The 19,045-nt window shown below is 41.8% G+C and overlaps 1 protein-coding gene across 2 annotated transcripts; it reads left to right on the top strand.

The window, feature by feature from the left end:
• Positions 1-8,136: 8,136 nt before the first annotated feature.
• Positions 8,137-18,118, top strand: SLITRK3 (SLIT and NTRK like family member 3). 2 transcript variants are annotated; one of them, XM_014858905.3, is made up of 2 exons: positions 8,137-8,322; positions 14,018-18,112. In XM_014858905.3, exon 2 carries the CDS (start codon positions 14,036-14,038, stop codon positions 16,964-16,966), a length of 2,931 nt encoding a protein of 976 aa, XP_014714391.1. In that variant the 5' UTR covers positions 8,137-8,322; positions 14,018-14,035; the 3' UTR covers positions 16,967-18,112. The 2 variants fall into 2 exon arrangements, with proteins under 2 accessions (XP_014714391.1, XP_014714392.1); XM_014858906.3 differs by lacking the exon at positions 8,137-8,322 and adding an exon at positions 8,781-9,320 and having other exon boundaries at positions 14,018-18,118.
• Positions 18,119-19,045: the final 927 nt, after the last annotated feature.

Consider the following 19,045-nt stretch of genomic DNA (forward strand, 5'->3'; position numbering starts at 1 on the left):
AATTTAGCCTGTAAAACTCAAAGAAAGCAAAAATATCCATGTCAAAGTCACTCGATGGGGTCTAATGAAGTAAAATAACATGGGGACTGAAAATATCTATTCTTTACAATCAACTAGAATAAAGGATCTGTGTTGTATTCTATTGCTACATAACAAATTACCACAACCTTAGTGGATTAAAACAAGGCACATTTATTATCTCAGTTTCTGTAGGTCAGCAGTCCTGGCATGACTTACATGAGTCCTCTGCTCAGAGTCTTATGAGGCTGCAATCTAGGTGTCATTTGGGCTCTGTACTTATCTGGAGACTTAGTTGGAGAAGAATGTGTGTCTTACAACAACCAGGTTGGTGGCAGAATTCATTTCCTTGGCTTCTTCAAGGCTACCAGGAGAATATGTCTTCATTTCAGGGAGGGCACCAGTCTTTTTTTTAAGGACTTTCACCTGATGAAGTCAGGCTGACCCAGAATAATCTCCCTTTCAAACTCAAAATCAACTGGTTTGGGACTTTAATTACCTCTGCAAAATCCCTTCACTTTTTCCATTTTATATTGGGTAGAAGCAAGTCACAGTTTCCACCCACACTAAACTAAAGAAGAGGGTACTATGCAAGGGTGTGACATATTAGGGGGTCATCTTAGGGTGTGTCCATGACAGGATCTATGTAAAGACACATGGGATTTCTTGCTTGCCATTCAAAAAAAATGGTGGAACTGCCTGGGTAGAATGGGAGGACAGGGGCATTTTGTTGTCTTTACGATCAAGGAAGAGCCATGGATATATTTATCACAGAAGTTTTGTAGATGCATAGTTATATCTAACAAAGAAATATAACAGAGAAAAATCAGCGAAGTCATTTGTTCAGGACGGAACATGGAGGCAGAAGGTAGATGCATTGAATGGAGGAGTGATGTCAGACTCATGAGCAGGATTCAGAACAATGAAGAGCATTGATGCCGATGTGGCTGCAGTGGCTTTATGTACTGGACATGTTTTTGTTGCCTGGCTGCCTGCCCACAGCCCCCTACACCTAATCATCCATGCTCTGAAGTGGTTCAGCCTTATTAGACCAGGAGTATATACCTGACCCAAAAGGACACATCCATAGACTGGCCAGAAACTTATTGTTTGTGTGGTGTTACTGGAAAAAATAAGCATGTCCAATTAGATTTTCAGGAATTCAAATTAAAGTAAAAGAGAGAAGTTGCCAGTTGGTGGAGATATCGCAGCTGAAAGGCCATGTAGCAATTATGAGCTGTGTGCTAGCTGATGCAGAGAAAGCAGTTTAGCAGAAAGAAAAAAACAATGATGCAGACTCAAAAAAGAAGTAGAAATTAGAGAGAACATTGATTCATTTAATTCCTCTACTACGTTAGTTCCTGTTATGTGTTGGGCACTGTTCTAGGTGCCAGGAATGCCCCCAATGAGTAAACTGAAGTTTGTGTTCTCATGAAGCTTATTCTTGTAGTGGAAGATAGTAAATATGCACAAGCATGTAAACTATATTTCAATAGGTGAGAAAAATGTGGGAATGAAAATAAAGTAGGGCATGAAGTTTAAAATTAATGAGGGAATTGCAACTTAGGGAAGCACGGTCAGGGATACCCATTTGATCATTTTGATCATGTATCCTTTGAATAGAAACCTGAATGCAGTGAAGGTGCCAGCCATGCTGATATTTGCGGAAAGGATGTTCTGGGCAGAGTGAACGGTAGTTGAAAAGATTCTGGGATAAGTGTGTGCTGGGTAAGTCAAAGGAACAGCAAGGGAGGAAATAAGTCTGGTATAGTGGGAGCAAGACAGTGAGTGACAGGGTATGAAGTCAGATATGGAGTGAGCAGGAAGATCACACAGGGCTTGTGAACCTGTGTCAGAACGCTTGTTTTACCTAGAGAGATGGGAAGCCACTGGAGGGTTACTCGAAGACAATATCAAACTTACATTTTTAGAATCATTCTTGCTGCTGTAGAGAACAGATGGGAAGTGAGGGAGGTGACAGCGAGACCATGTGGACCCTGAGAGAGACAAAGTGTGGCCTAATTTCCAATTATGTTTCCCAGGAGGTCTGGCTGTACTTGTTTCAGTCCTTGAATTTCCGTGAAATAATGCTGTAAATCCTTTTTAAAAATTCCTCCTTTTCTTAAACTAGATTGCCAAAAATTCTAAGGAACATTAAAAGTGTTCAAGTCTTTGTTACTTTAGATTTTTATATATTTTGGCATAAGAGCTAAAAGGCAGTAGAATTTAAAAAACGTATTATCTTTTTATAAATGATAGGAAGTGCTTGCACATAGGGAGTTGATGTCAGCCTATTGTTGAACAGAGTTATCTTCCCAGGGTATTGGTTTAAGCCCACAGAAAAAGGTGAGTTCCCACAGATTATCTATCTGATCCTTTGTGACATGAGTGTTTCAAGAGTTTTCAACTCAATGAATATCATCATCCAATATCAACAAAAAGGATATTGAAGATGCATAGTTCAATTTTAATATCTCATGGATAACTATTTTTTCTGTTATACTATAGAATGTTTGAAACTCGGTATGCCTCTCCTAGAGACAAAACAATTTTTGCTGACAAAACAATTCAAAGATTTTGTAAGGAATCCATTAATTTCCAATTTTGTATCCTCCCAAACCACATGCATACAAAGATACACACACACATATGTATCATTTGCATATGTGAAGGCATATTTTGGCTACTTTTCACAGCGTTTCAAATGAAATATTACAAGATCAAACATAAAGTGTTTCAAGATGGAAGAGGGGGAGGCAGGGTTAGAAACACTCTGTCACTGTCTTAATCACGTAAGACATTTCACCACTACCTCTTCAATGAAAATATCCAACTAGACAAAGAAATAAGAAAATTAGTTTTAGGTCAGATTAGCCTTTGAAAATATTAAGGGTGCAACACTACAAATACATGTTCAAATATGCAAATACTATTTATTTTTTATTTATATTTTCAGTGAAGCTTTATAGGAGGTGTTTGATGATATTTTTGGAAAGGGGTAAATTTATAGCATCATAAATTTGAGAGCATCACATTATTTGAAAATTTTGCCATGATTAACAAACAGTGATTGGTATCTTAGCTATGCCGCATATATTTATTAATTTTTTCTTCTTGTTATTTAGAAGATTTGCTAAAAATAACACTTGTAATAAACATTTTCCCACTCACCAAATTCTTAACATCACTACCATCACAGGGAATAAAATTCAGACAATTTACCTGTGAAAGAAGAGTATTTTGTTGGATATGATAGAAAAAAACTGGCACCCATGGAATCATATATTTTCCTTTAGTTACCCAAATATGAAAAGAATACGCAAAACATCAATTTCAATACTCAAAAGACAGAGTTACAGATATGGGAATCACTAAACATTAATTATAACAACACAGAAATGTGAAGGGAGATTTAGACAGAACATAAAGGGTAGAAGAAGCTATGTGCCTAAGTAACTCGGCAGAGTGGTATAAGGAATGCAGTCAATTCAAGGAAACTTTACTTTTTTGGATTTAAGTCACTTTAGGAATTGCTGACATTCAGATATATATTCAATGTTTCATATCATTCCTGTTCTATCTTTAAATGCAAGGTTGTACATAAGATTTCCATTATCTCTGAATTCCAGCACGCAGTCATATTAAAGCCTTTTATCTTGTCCCATGGTTGATGGGGAAAGAATTTTTCATTGGGCTTTATATTGAAATCAGCCTCATTTAAAAATATCCATTTCGTATTCATTTCTCGAATAGCTTTCAAAAATTCAAAGACCATGGGAAATTTGATTTGATTTATAAACATCTACGTGTACTGTTTAGGCTCTTTGACCTCTTTAGCTGATGCCGATACTATTCCTTTATGATGCTGTAGTTTATTTTAAATGTGTAGATTAAGAGGACACATACAGAACTTGAAATGTGGTGCCAAAGGGATTTCCATGAAAATTAGTTAAAACAGTTTGAATATTTCTGAAATAACTTTCACACACTATCGTGCCTTCTAACATTTTGTCACTTTAGTCGTTACTACAAATTCTATAGTTTCCTGGCTTCAATTATCTTATCAATTTAAATGACTCCATCTCTAGCCCCAAATCTTCTCTTGAAGACTGCTCTGCATTTCTACCTGCCAGATGAGTTTCTCTACATAAATATAAACCTAACTCAAATACGTAGGAAGTTCATTGACTTAGATTTTTAAACAAATCCTCAAGGGGTAACTAAGACACACTAAGGAGAAGTAGAAAAAAAATTTTTTTCAGTTTGCTTATAAAATTTTTTATCAGTTAGATTTCTCCAAAAATAAAATGGGCTGCCCTGAAATGTACTAAGCTCCACATTATAGGCAATATTAAAGCACAGTCTGGATAACAACTTGGCAAGGGATGGTGAAGTAGGGATCCGAATATCACATAACTGGTCAGACTAGATAATCTTTCAAGTCTCTCAATTCTGAGACTCTATGAGGTTATAAAATGATGCTCATTCCCTTTTCTCATCATACATTTTCTTAAGAAAAACTTCCTTCACTGCTAAAACTTACGTGATTTACCTCTTTCCACTACATACAACACCTATTCTTTATTTCCTGGTGTATTATGCAACAATTTAATGCTTTTAAAAAATATATATTTGATTAATTTGTCCTTATCTTGGTTTTTTAGGGTTTTTGTTTTCCTCTCAGTAGTTTTAATCTTAACGTCTACCATCTATTAATCCGGATGAATTTTAGAAAATCTCTTATAAAGGAAACAATAACTTTCTATGCTTAAGCCAGACTACAAATAAAATTTGGAAGCTTTGTTCATATTGGATAAATTATCTGGGCATCCTAAAATAGTTCACTTAACCTTTGAGATTAAAACACGTGTTTAATTAAAAAATAAACTGACGATTCATTTAGTGGATGCCTACAAAGTGCTTCTAAATGTTTTAGTGAAACAGGATAGAAAAGATCAATGTCTAATTGAAATCTTGTAACTACTTCTCCATATTTATAGCTTGTTAGTTATGATGATCATGCAGCTATCACCCACAAATCTACGTTGACTCACTAAATTTTACAGGATGCTTTTGGAAAAGCAAAGTTATCAATGGCTTTGGAACTTTTTCTACATGATAAATGTTTCTTCTATGGTGGTATAGGAAGATATATACAAACAAACATTTAAGTAAGTACACATCCCTCAGTCTGAATTGTTCCATCCTGTGAACTCTTTCAATAAACACTAACAAGCCTTCAAACAGAACAAGACTGAAAACATGTCTGTTTTACCACATTTTTATTTGCTTAATGTTTTTCAGGCTAAATTCCTATTTATAAAATCATGTGTGTAACTATATTTTCAATTGTTTCAACAGTGGTAGCAAAAGTTAATCAAATGAGGACATAATTAGCTTTTTGATAACTATCAAACATGTAGTTTGTTGGCTTAAAAATTATTTGGAATGGACCAAGAAAAAAAGAGGTAGGCTTCACGAATGTTTGTGCAATAGTTAAAAACAGATGAAATACAATATAGAGATGACTGAGGTATGCAATACATAATCATAAATTGCTGCAGAGTTTGGAATTTCTTGGCTGAATGCTCCGTTATACCACAAAGTTTCTAGTATGACTTCAATTACTATTAAATCTTTCAAAAGATGTATTTATTTATTTTACTTAAATCAGAGTAGGTAAATATATACTAGACAGAAAAATATGCCTACTTTATTCATTTTAATACCATTGTCTGTCTCTGGAAAATGACAAAGTACTTAAAAGGAAACTATAAAATACTGTAATGTCTTTGTAACTAAAAATACATATGTCAATCAGAAATATGAACATATTTAATCTTCGTTGAACTGAAAATTACATTCCGTATGCTATTTCTATGTTTTCCTTTTATCCATTCTGCATCATCAGTAACAAACAGTTTTTTCATGAGATTTCTTGCTTTCTGCAATGTAAATTATGTTTGATTAAAATGAAACTATGGCTGTGTAAATACCTTTGCAGAATGCACTAAAAAGTCACAACACAGAATCACTCAGAGGTCCATTACAATCACCCCGCAACATTTTTATCTGGCCTGAGATATCTGTGTTGGAAGTACTCACTTTTCACACTAACAGTCTATCCTAGCTTTTCAGTCTTCTGTGGTTCCCTAGTACCATTAGGCCATACCAACACCTGTTCAGAGTAAACATATTAACATATTCAGAGTCTTCTCATTAACAAATAGCCTTGAAAATCATATAAAATGAAAACAGTTCCAAAAAGTTAAGAGATTCACCTATTTTAGGAATGATGTTGCCTGATTTCTTTCAGGGTTACTCTAATATCCTCCAGCCCTGAGGCTCAGGGGCATGTGTGTGATTTCACACTTGCCCACATAGAATATGGTGTACTCAGGAGTGATTCTTCTCGAATTGAGCAACCACCTGAAAAGGCCAAAAACATCTCTGTGACTCATCAGCCTACTGATGTAGCTTAGTTTCTCCTAAATCAGCCTGATTTGTTATAGGGATGGACATTTTTTGCAACTTTTCCTGGATATACCTCTTTAAAACTCATTTTGGAGACCTAGTGAATGAAAAACCCAAGACAAACGTACTTTTCACATCCATGTCTTCACATATGTAAAACTACACGGAAGCATTTATTATCCAAGAAAACACCAAGGAGAGGTTTGGAATTTGTGCCAATAGATCTGAAAAGCCATATTTAAAAGAATAGGTTTTGATGTTGTTGTGCTTTTATCATTTTCTAGGTCCTTGTAGATACCTTGTTAATCTAAATAATCTTAAAGAACACTGAGTATTTTGGAGAACAAATTGAAACATCATAAGTATGCTAGTTTTAAAAAAGCAATCTAAACTCACACCATGGATCACCAATACAGTTGCCATACTGAATTTGGCTAAAATCTATATAAAATCAAAAAAAAAAAAATCCACAGGCCACTGGTTTTCACTACGACCAGTTCCATCCCCTTTCCTCTTTTAATGAAGGTAATATGGAGGACTTGTGGTATTATATGTATAATATTGAGTGACAATGGTATAGCGTAAGAGAGAGAAAGTCCATTAACTAAAGGCTAAAAGCACATCTCCAGGCCTGTTTCTCAAAGGTTTTCATACGTAAATCAAAAGAGAGTACTGTCTCTTTGAACGGGTTGAGTTAGGGTTCCTTTGAAAGCTTTTGAAAATCAGGCTGAGTTCATTTTACATCTACAATTATAATAGCTACACAACTTCTCTTGTCCTGGACAATTTATTGCATTCACTTCGGGAAGGAATGGCAAGAGATACAGAGATGATTCCCAGACTACCTCCTGTTCAGTTTGGGAGTTAGTGGAAGACCGCCCTCTCTCCAACACAGTCGCTGATGAAAGGGATCTATTAAAAAGAACTGCGTTGGTTTACACTGCAGATTGAATGGAGCACTAAATGACTGCATTAGCATGACTGCAGTGGGGGTAATGGTCGCATCCAGTGGGTATATAATGTTGTTATAATACTTTCACATATGTGCAATAATTGTTCAAGGGTCTTTATTTAATTTGTCACGAAATCGTACCCAAATGCCCCTCACCCTACAGTTTTATTTTCCTCCCTATTAGCAAGTGTAAACAGATGAGGAAATATGTGTACTTTCAAACTGTCACCTATGCATCATGAAGGTGGGGGGCTACTGCAAATCTCTTGGAAACCGCTTCCAGGAGGCGTTTAGCGATACCGCCCACCAATACGGCTTAGACGCTCTTAATTTGATCACCCCGCCCGCCCACCCCGCCTCGGGCCTGGGCTGTAATTTTCCAAATAGCCATCTCTCATCTGCAAATAAAAGTTAAAATCAATCCACAGACACAGAATGCAGACTTCCTGTCACTCAATTTTACAGGGTTTCTCTTTGTAGAGCTGCCAGATTATAACCGATAAAGGAGAGAGAGAAAGAGAGACAGAGAGAGAGACAGAGAGACAGAGAGAGAGAGAGACAGAGAGAGAGAGAGAGCGAGCGAGCGAGAGAGAGATCACTTGCTTCCTTGCTTCCTAAGCAGGGATTTGCCTGCGATGCGCGGCGAGAGGACTGCGGCGGCTGATTTACACAGTTGGCGCGGAGGAGGGGCCGGGGGTGCGGGGGGGACAAGCTGGCGGAGGCTCCGGCGATGGGCTGATCTGGGGGCTCCCGAGCGCCGCTCCCTCCGTGCGCGATTTGGGGGCGGCTGATGGCTTTGCATTCGGGCTCCAGCCCGGCGTTTCCTATATTGCCTCCTAGTACCCGACCTGGCGCTCCCTGTGTGCGTGCAGACGTTGGTAAGTAACGTGTAATCCGATTTTAGTTATTTCCTAGGCCATTAAAGTGGCACTTTTAAAGCAGGTCAGTCTTAAGCGATGCCGCCGCCGCGAGCGTCTCCTTGGCCTGAAACGTTCCGCGGTCCCCTTCCCCGCCCCCCACCCTCTTGGGCTCGAGAAGTGAGGGTGCTTGAATGGTGAGCTGTCAGGGAGCTCACTCTCTGCCAACAGGATCGCTTCACCTTCGTGCTTTGCCTGAGATCCCCCAAATCGAAGTGGAATTTGCTGTGTACAGCCATACTGTTGTATTTGTATCCTCTCTCTCTCTCTCTCTCTCTCTCTCCCTCCCCCCACCACCTTCGTCCTCTGGCCAATGCTGGGATCTGGGATCTAGTCGCCCCCTTGCTGCCTCCTTCCCGCCTCTCCCCACCCTCTTCTTGTCTCATTTTCACACCACCCACCCCAACTCCCACCCACCCAGAGTCAAGAGCAAAGACATCCGGAGAAGACGAGGGCTAGTTCCATCTCCTCGGATAGAAGGAGGCCTCGGGCAGGGACTGCGCTCTGAGTGGACAACCTTTCAGGAAGAGAGAAAGAGAGAGAAAACCCCAGAAATCGAGCCAGGGCTCTTGGGGACCGCGAAGCTCGCCACTGAATCGAGAGTACCGAGATTTTAAATCAAAGAACCCTGTCCTGGGACACTCACGTTGTCTGTCTGCCATCGAGGGCATGTAGAGCTGTGGTCGTGAGCTCCCTGTCACCGGCGTCGCCGCGCTAGGTGCGCGCCCGGCTCTCCCATTGGTATGCAGCGACCATTTGCCTGCAAGTCTCAAAGGTGGAAACACTTGAAAGGATTACAAGCGTGATTTGGTGGCCTTTCTGAAACTTGGTGGCCAGAGGAGGAGAAACTCAAGGCTACGGCATAATGGATACAATTCAGCCTCCCAGAGAGTTTGTGCCTCCCGCTGGGAAGCCCCTCGGAGCAAACCTCGGAGATCGTGAGCGCTCTGCACCGATAGGTACTCGCGGTCATCCATTCCTACTTTGCCTAACTGAAACCAGTATTTCTCGGTTGTAGGATGTATGTACATTGTAGAACAGAGAGAGTTTGGCCGCGGTGGCTTCTGTACGCTCACAGGTGCTAGGGGTTTGTTGCATTTTGGAACTGGATCATTTAGCTGTAAGCACGATGGTAGGAGGAGTGGTGCTGGAAACTAACATACATACCCTCGGACCCCTTTTATGGGGGAGGAAATCGTAAGTAACTCCAACAAATAGGCCAGGTGGCGGAGCGGAGGGCCCCTCCCCCAGTGGATCGCTAGCTCGTGTTGTAAAAGATAGAAGGAAAACGACTTGAGCTTTTAACCATTTTCCATTTCTAAACAGACCCATTGTGCGTTTCGCCTGGCGATAGCAGATTAGAAAAGGATCTGTAGAAGGCTCAGAGCTCTTCAGAAAATGAATGATGCAGCATTTTAATTATTTGTTCTAGGGGAGATCGTTTTGCTTCCATATTGGAATATTTAATCTTAGATATGGAGAGATTAGTGGGCTGGAGATCAGGCAAAGGGGAGGGGGCGGTGGGAAGGGAGCACAGTGTGGAGAAAGGGCTTCTTGTCCTCCCCGTGGACAAACAAACGTTGCCTGGTGCTCACAGCAGGAAGAGGGGCTCAAGGCCCTTCATCCCCTAACTTTTGGAGCTCGTCCTATCGCTTAGACACGCTATACTGAGATAAAGGAAGGCAAAAGGGTGAAATAGCTTTTAGGACATGGCCCAAATTAAGAACTTAGGGGGCTGTAGCTCAAGAGAGAATAAAGAATGATTGCAGAGAGAGCATTTACCGTCACTGGGAAGCTCAAGGAAGCTTCCCGGTTACCCATCGATTCCATCGCATCACGGGTTACGATAAGATCCGCTAAACAGTCACCGCCTCTGCACGTTGGGTACAGAAGGTGGTGTGTGTGTGTGAGGGGGGGCGGTTGGCAGCTGGGTATGGGATTGAGTATTGGCCTGCTCTGCTTCTGAGTTCAGGCTGTCGGTGTTCTGCTTCTCAGACCTATCTGAGAAACAGGGTGGGTCTGGAATATTAAGGGTGTAGACTTAGAGAATCCTGCCCGTCTGCTTACTTAAGTCTCTGATCGTTGTTTCCAATCTTAGCTACTGTGGAGCGGTGGACACAGGTGCGGCCATTTCAAATGCAAAATATCATGTAAATTTCCTATGACTGGCTTTTAAGCAACGTTTTGTTGAATTAGGTGACATGTATATTTAGAATGGTAAGAAACTGATACATAAACTGAGGTTTTCTTTAAAATTTGGTTTTGCAAAAAGTCGTTTAAGGGAAGGCCGTCTCCACCCGCTAACTTTGAGCCCTTGGGCAACTGAGGTTCAGTCCACTTCTTTAGCGACCAGAAAGTCCCTCCCTTCCCCATGAGCTGGTGACAGGACTGGTGCGTGTGTGTGTGCGCGCGCGGGGGGTGCGGGGGGGGGGCATCGACGACGCACAGGTCCCCCTATGTAGGGGGGGCTCGTTTGCTGCACACTTGCCTCTCTCGTTTTCCCTCTAAGCTGCATTTCCTCCCATCAGGTAGGGCTGTAGAACCGTCAGTTGAGCCTTTAAAATTTCCTCTTAGAGCGTTCTGTGAACTATGATCTGATGTCCCCTCTTCACTGCAACATATTCCCTCATTCGCCCACCCCCATCCCCATGACTCCCTACCGTCTCCTTTCCCAAAGTATTACGGAGAAATATTTGAGCCCCCCGCCCCCCAAAAAAGGAAAGTAAAAGAAAACAAGGAAAGAAAAATAATAAAGACTCTAAACCCTGAAATGCTTCCCCCTATCCCCGCGAGGTCTTTGGTGGAAGAAAGTGAAATGTGCCATTGTCACCCAACTGGTCTGCGTCTCCTACCAGAGCATTGGTTTGTCTTTGTTTTTTGAAAGGTGGAAGCGAACACATGGCTGTTGAATTCAGGGGAAATCGAAGGCTTGAGCTGCAGCACAACAAAAGGATTCCTGGTGCAGAGAGATCGAAGCAAAACGCAGGGAAAACTCGGTCCAAGTCGCTCAGGTTGCCTGAGCTCTTATTTGGGACACCCAAGCAGAATCAGCTGGATTCAGCTCTTCTGCTTTGGGGACCGAATTTCCGTGTATCCCCGTCTTTAGAGGGAAGTGTCTGTCTGTGCTGTGAAAAGGATAATGTCGAAGAACAGTCTTACTTTTCAACCAGTCTACACCAAAGAGAGGAGTTTTGGGAATTAGAGGAGCAAACCAGTCAGGCGGTGGTTTCCTTGAGAGTTAAAAAAAATAAGAAAAAGAAAAAAGTAAATGCCTATACCCTTCACCCCTCCCATGTTCTCCACCTTCCCCAGCAAAGGAATGTTTCCCTAGATTGTTCTCTTCTTCCTTCTTGTTTCTTATTTTGACAATTTGTCATCTCGACCCCTCCACTTATTTTCTCTCCCTTTAAACACACACACACACACACACAAACTGTATAGTCAGGGCTTCCTAGTGCTCGCGCCCGATCCCATGCTAAGCGCGTTCCCCTGCTTGGAGTTCATTTTGGTGACGTGGAAAGCCGGATCCAGGGTTACAGCACAAATTTAAAAAAAGAGAAAGCCAGCGCGAGAGAAGTCCGAGATTCTGCACTGTGATTGAGCCTGCTTTCCTCCCTGCCTTCCTCCCGCCCTTCCTCTCACTGCCCAATGATGTGCTGCCGGTACCCAGAGAGAGCAGCCACGGCGGCGGCGGCGGCGGCGGCAGCAAAGCTGGAAGCCTGCAGCAGCCCCTTCTCTTCCCTCCTCTATTGAGTGTGCCAAGCGGCAGTTCTGCATCCTAAAGAAGCCCATTGAAAGGCCTATTGCATTCCCAGCACGTCTCAAGCTTGCTGCCTTTTATTTTTTTCTCTTAGCCCCCACCCCCTCGCCCCCATCCCCCTTTGCTTCAGCTTCAGCAAAAGGAAGGGAGGGAGAGGGAAAGACAGAATCCTTAAACCCAAGCTTCTCCCCGCCCCCCCCCCCATGTTCTATGCTAAAAAAAAAAAAAAACCTCCTGCAAAATAGGTAAGTCAAAGTCATCTGGAGTCTTTCTTGACTAAACCCCAGGGACCTTGAAAACAAGAAAAATATTTTTAAAAAAGAATGATGAAAAAAGAAAGAACTTAAGCAGATTTTAATATTTTATAAGGGAGACAGGGAAGAAGACTAACTGATACTGCAATGTAGCCTCATCTGCCTTCTCTCTTTTTTTTCATTTAATTGTTTCTAAAAATTGAGTACTGCATGCCTGAGGCAGGTTTCTCTTTGCTTTCTCATGGGCTCTCCTTTCCTTACAGCTGTGTACATTCTATGCCAGTGGAATGTGAAGATTCGTTCTCCCTTTAAATTATATCATTGTGTTTTAAGTTAAAGGGTTGACAAAATATTTCCTTAATGTATGTATCTATGTATGGAAGAAAAAGATATGCTAAAAACTCTGGTCTATTTTTATTGATTAAAAACAACCATTCAATTTTGATCAATATTTCAGAGACTCAGAAAGGGCAATCTAATAAAACTGCATTATTATAATTTATTAATGTATGCATCTTCATATACTGATGATATTAGGCAAGGAAAGAGAGACAGAGGCAGGCTCTGTATTATTAGAACAATGAACTATATTTGTTTCTTCTGATTGAAAAAGAATGATGTCTTTCTTTGAAATGTCTTCATGTGATAGATCATTTATCAGCAGGTAAGAATCAAGGTTTCCAGCTTTTCTTGCCTTTAACTACCCACCTCTCCTCTAACCAGCTACCTGCCATGCTAGCTTTTTCCAGGGTTCCTCAGTTGATCTTGAAGGCACAGATACAAATTCAAAACTAAGCTCTGCAAGTGTTTAATACAGACACTCCCAGCCTCAGCAGCCTTTAGCTGTCACTATCTTTAGCTCTGACAATTGCATGGGCTTGTTTTAGAAAGGCTAATCACTCCTAATGGGTTTAAATAGCCAAATGATACACATATGTAGAAATTATTTAATTAATGGAGATGTTAATAATCTGAGCTTGGGCAAAAGGAGGTGGGGGGGTATGGTGTGTTACTGAGCAGACACTATATTTAAGCATGTTGTGATCATTTCTTAAGAGAAATCTTAAGTTCTTCCGAGATACCACTCATCTTATACATCTCAACATCTGATATTGGGAAATGGGCTCATACTTTATCATACTCTTTAACCTAATAACTTTGGGGTATGCCATGTCTTTTTATGAGTAGAAACCTATAGTTTAAAAAACATTATTGTTTTTTCCATCAGATTTCCGATCAGATCTATAATGGGCACCTCTGATATCAATGTGAGTTTTAACAGGCAAACAGGTGTAATCGCCAAATTGCCATTATTACTGAATCTGCCTGTACCTAAAAGGCATCACTGTAAACCAGTTCCCTGCTTGCTCTAACAGGCAATGAAGGTTGTCTCCGTTTGTATGGTATGCCCTTTACCAAGTATGGATTGGTTCAGGAAAATGTCATCGCATGGTACAATATTTCAGAGTCTCCTAAGTTTAAAATATAAGACATATTAAGCATGTTGACAGGTCGTTTTGAGTGTCATTTCAATAACTGCTGAAGTTTTTATATTACTCTTGAAAAGCCCCACATATAGGAGTCAATTATAATAGTGCGTATGACTAAAAGCTAAAAATCTGCATCTTTATTTCTGTTGCAGTTTTGTAATCAACCAGGAATGATGACATCTTCCATAGCTGAGATGCTTCACAGAGGGAGGATGTTGTGGATAATTCTTCTAAGCACAATTGCTCTAGGATGGACTACCCCAATTCCCCTAATAGAGGACTCAGAGGAAATAGACGAGCCCTGTTTTGATCCATGCTACTGTGAAGTTAAAGAAAGCCTCTTTCATATACATTGTGACAGTAAAGGATTTACAAATATTAGTCAGATTACTGAGTTCTGGTCAAGACCTTTTAAACTGTATCTGCAGAGGAATTCAATGAGGAAATTGTACACCAACAGTTTTCTTCATTTGAATAACGCTGTGTCCATTAACCTTGGGAACAACGCATTGCAGGACATTCAAACAGGAGCTTTCAATGGTCTTAAGATTTTAAAACGGCTATATCTACATGAGAACAAACTAGATGTCTTCAGAAATGACACCTTCCTTGGCTTGGAAAGTCTGGAATATCTGCAGGCAGATTACAACGTCATTAAACGTATTGAGAGTGGGGCATTTCGGAACCTAAGTAAATTGAGGGTTCTGATTTTAAATGATAATCTCATCCCCATGCTTCCAACCAATTTATTTAAGGCTGTCTCCTTAACTCATTTGGACCTACGTGGAAACAGGTTAAAGGTTCTTTTTTACCGAGGAATGCTAGACCACATTGGCAGAAGCCTGATGGAGCTCCAGTTGGAAGAGAATCCTTGGAACTGTACATGTGAGATTGTGCAACTAAAGAGTTGGCTGGAACGCATTCCTTACACTGCCCTGGTGGGAGATATCACCTGTGAGACCCCTTTCCATTTCCATGGAAAGGATCTTCGAGAAATCAGGAAGACAGAACTCTGTCCTTTGTTGTCTGACTCTGAGGTGGAGGCTAGTTTGGGGATTCCTCACTTGTCATCAAGCAAGGAGAATGCATGGCCAACTAAGCCTTCCTCAATGCTGTCCTCTGTCCATTTGACTGCTTCCTCTGTTGAATACAAGTCCTCAAATAAACAGCCGAAGCCCACAAAACAGCCCCGAACACCAAGGCCACCCTCCACATCCCAAGCTCTATATCCTGGTCCAAACCAACCTCCCATTGCTCCTTACCAGACCAGACCACCCATTCCCATAATATGCCCTACTGGGTGTACCTGTAATTTGCACATCAATGACCTTGGTTTGACTGTAAACTGCAAAGAGCGAGGATTTAATAACATTTCTGAACTTCTTCCAAGGCCATTGAATGCCAAGAAACTGTACCTGAGTAGCAATCTGATTCAGAAAATATACCGTTCTGATTTCTGGAATTTCTCTTCCTTGGATCTCTTGCACCTGGGGAACAATCGTATTTCTTATGTCCAGGATGGGGCATTCATTAACTTGCCCAACCTAAAGAGCCTCTTCCTCAATGGCAATGATATCGAGAAGCTGACACCAGGCATGTTTCGAGGCCTACAGAGTTTGCACTACTTGTACTTTGAGTTCAACGTCATCCGGGAAATCCAGCCTGCAGCCTTCAGCCTCATGCCCAACTTGAAGCTGCTATTCCTCAACAATAATTTGCTGAGGACCCTGCCAACAGATGCCTTTGCAGGCACATCCCTGGCTCGGCTCAACTTGAGGAAGAACTACTTCCTCTACCTTCCTGTGGCTGGTGTCCTAGAACACTTGAATGCCATTGTCCAGATAGACCTCAATGAGAATCCTTGGGACTGTACCTGTGACCTGGTCCCCTTCAAACAGTGGATAGAAACCATCAGCTCAGTCAGTGTGGTGGGCGATGTGCTTTGCAGGAGCCCTGAGAACCTCACCCACCGCGATGTGCGCACTATTGAGCTGGAAGTTCTCTGCCCAGAGATGCTGCACGTCCCACCAGCTGGAGCATCCCCAGCCCAGCCTGGAGAGTCTCACCTTGCTGGGGGTCCAACAAGTGCATCACCTTATGAGTTCTCTCCCCCTGGGGGCCCTGTGCCGCTTTCTGTGTTGATTCTCAGCCTGCTGGTTCTGTTCTTTTCAGCAGTCTTTGTTGCTGCAGGCCTCTTTGCTTATGTACTCCGACGGCGCCGGAAGAAGCTCCCCTTTAGAAGCAAGAGGCAGGAAGGTGTGGACCTTACTGGCATCCAGATGCAGTGCCACCGGCTTTTTGAGGATGGTGGAGGTGGTGGAGGTGGAGGTCGACCAACTCTTTCCTCCCCAGAGAAGGCCCCTCCTGTGGGTCATGTATATGACTACATCCCCCATCCAGTTACTCAGATGTGCAACAACCCCATCTATAAGCCTCGGGAAGAGGAGGAGGTGGCTGTTTCATCAGCCCAGGAGGCAGGGAGTGCAGAACGTGGGGGCCCTGGGACACAACCACCAGGAATGGGTGAGGTTCTTCTAGGAAGTGAGCAGTTTTCTGAGACACCCAAGGAGAACCACAGCAACTACCGGACCTTGCTGGAAAAAGAAAAGGAGTGGGCCCTGGCAGTGTCCAGCTCCCAGCTCAACACCATAGTGACGGGGAATCATCATCATCCTCACCCTCACCACCCAGCAGTTGGTGGGGTTTCAGGGGTAGCTGCGGGAAGTGGGGGAGACTTGGCTGGGTTCCGCCACCATGAGAAGAATGGTGGGGTGGTGCTGTTTCCTCCCGGGGGAGGCTGTGGCGGTGGCAGTATGCTACTAGACCGAGACAGGCCACAGCCAGCTCCCTGCACAGTGGGATTCGTGGACTGCCTCTATGGCACAGTGCCCAAATTAAAGGAACTGCACGTCCACCCTCCTGGCATGCAATACCCAGACTTACAGCAGGACGCCAGGCTCAAAGAAACCCTTCTCTTCTCGGCTGGAAAGGGCTTCACAGACCACCAAACCCAAAAAAGTGATTACCTCGAGTTAAGGGCCAAACTTCAAACTAAGCCGGATTACCTCGAAGTCCTGGAGAAGACAACATATAGGTTCTAACAGAAAAAGAAAAATAAATTAGTGCTTTTTTTTTCCAAAAGAAAAAAGGAAAATAAAAGAAATATATCCCTTGCTCCCTTTCCAGTTGTCCCAATAAGTCCATTCTCACAAACTTTCCTGCCCTGAACAGAACTGAAACCGCATGATAACTAGAAAATACAGATGTATGCTCTCCCCTCTCAGATGTGATTTGGAGGAAGGGCCATACTCAGATCATTAATCAATGAAGTGCCTTCGCAGACTTTTGCCAGCAAATGTTATCATTATTTTTTTATACTGAAACTTGAGACTTTGACTGTGCCATGTATAAGGTATATTGGGGATCGTTGTATTGATCCTAATTAAGTAAAATTCAATGTGTCTTTTTATTTTCAGTAACTTTTTATTTTAGTTGTAGTTTTGTTTGACAGGGAGGGGGGAAACAAATTGACATTTGTGGCTTTCTTTCCTCTTCCCATCATGGCACAGATTCTGTACATGTATTAACAATGCAGTTTGCTGCATGCCTGGAAACTGCAAGACGGGGAGGGAGGGGGCGGGTCTTGCTCGAATGTTCTCACCCACTCTTTTTTCTCTCACACACATAACCACACGCAAATCACAAATTCCTGCACACAGTCAGGTCTTTATCCCTGCCGTCTCTTCTTTCTGGTGCAGGTGCACACACTCCACTCCTATTCAACCCAATCTCATGAGTTCGCGTTTGACCCATTCCTCTCCTCGCCATAGCTCCACCTTCCCTTTGCCTCTAGTGTACAGCTCATGACATCACTCCCACCACCCTGGGAAAAGGCACATTCTAGGCTGGATCCTACTGACGTGGAGGCCTGGGGGTTGAACGGCCGGAGGCGCAGCCCTAGGGATGAGCACCCTCTTTCCGACACTTCATCCTAATGCCAAGATTTTTTGGAGAACATCTGCACTTTCTTATATATATATGATATTAAAAAAACATAAAAAAGCAACTGGGTATATATCACTAACAGCTTTGTAGGAAGCACTTTTAATGTTTTCTCTCTCACACACAAAGATTCAAAAGAAATGTGCATATATTTATTCTGTAATTTCAGTGATTATAAATTGTAAAGGTAATGTTTAATCATTGTATAGTGATTATGCGTCTGGTATAGCTTTCCTAATAAAAAGTTTTTGAAAAACATAATACATTATATATAGAGGATACAAAGCTTGAACCTTAAACTCCAACTATGCCATGCCTTTTGTGCTCCCATTTTTTAAAAAAATTCTTTCTTTTACTTGTTATACAGAAAGCTAGTTTATTAACAAGTTTGATGCACTGTGATGTTGATAAATCTTATAACCCACCACCCTCATGCCATACCAGGATACAATTGGGAATTAAAAAAAAATCTGATTTATGTAGTTCACTCCTTTTGGATTATGAATTTCAAACTTAGTACCCCAATGATGCACCATTCTTCCTAGGCAGTATGCAGTTGAGAGAAAATAAAGTAACTAGACTGCTAAGAATTACAGGATTAATTAGAATGAGAGAATCAAGGATCCATGCATCTTAAGATAGTAAACGACACGAAGGAAAAGGAAAGTGAAAGTTATTCTTTCTAAAAATGTGCACTAAAATTACACACACACACCAACCAATCAAAATCTAAGGGCTTCGAGCCAATTTGACTGTCAGGATTCTGTTATCTGTGAAAGCTGTCACCGTTATATTTAGCTACTGACTTTTCCAACCACTTACTGCAACTGGCCCCAGTCATGCCTGAACTAAGACAGAGGATGCTGAGTTTTTCTTTCTGTATAACATTAAATGATGTTGCAGAATTAATCTGACCATAATCCAAGTTATCATCTATTTACATGCGAGTGAAACCAAAGAAAATCGGATTTTTAAGGTGCCAGTATCTTCTTTGCGGAGGAAACTAAACTGACACAAAGAAAGTCGAAAGCTTTGGGGCAGGCACTTATCTCATTGGGCCAGGAGAGGGCAGCAGAGCTCCAGAGATTCACCGATCCTGTAGCTGCAGAATTGTGCAGAGGCCAGTGTTCTCTGCTAGTGTTTCCTCAAGCTGCCCGTAGCAGAAATAATCATTGTGT

The sequence above is a fragment of the Equus asinus genome, chromosome 5 (assembly GCF_041296235.1).
Source record: "Equus asinus isolate D_3611 breed Donkey chromosome 5, EquAss-T2T_v2, whole genome shotgun sequence".
In the NCBI taxonomy this organism is placed as follows: Eukaryota; Metazoa; Chordata; class Mammalia; order Perissodactyla; family Equidae; genus Equus; species Equus asinus.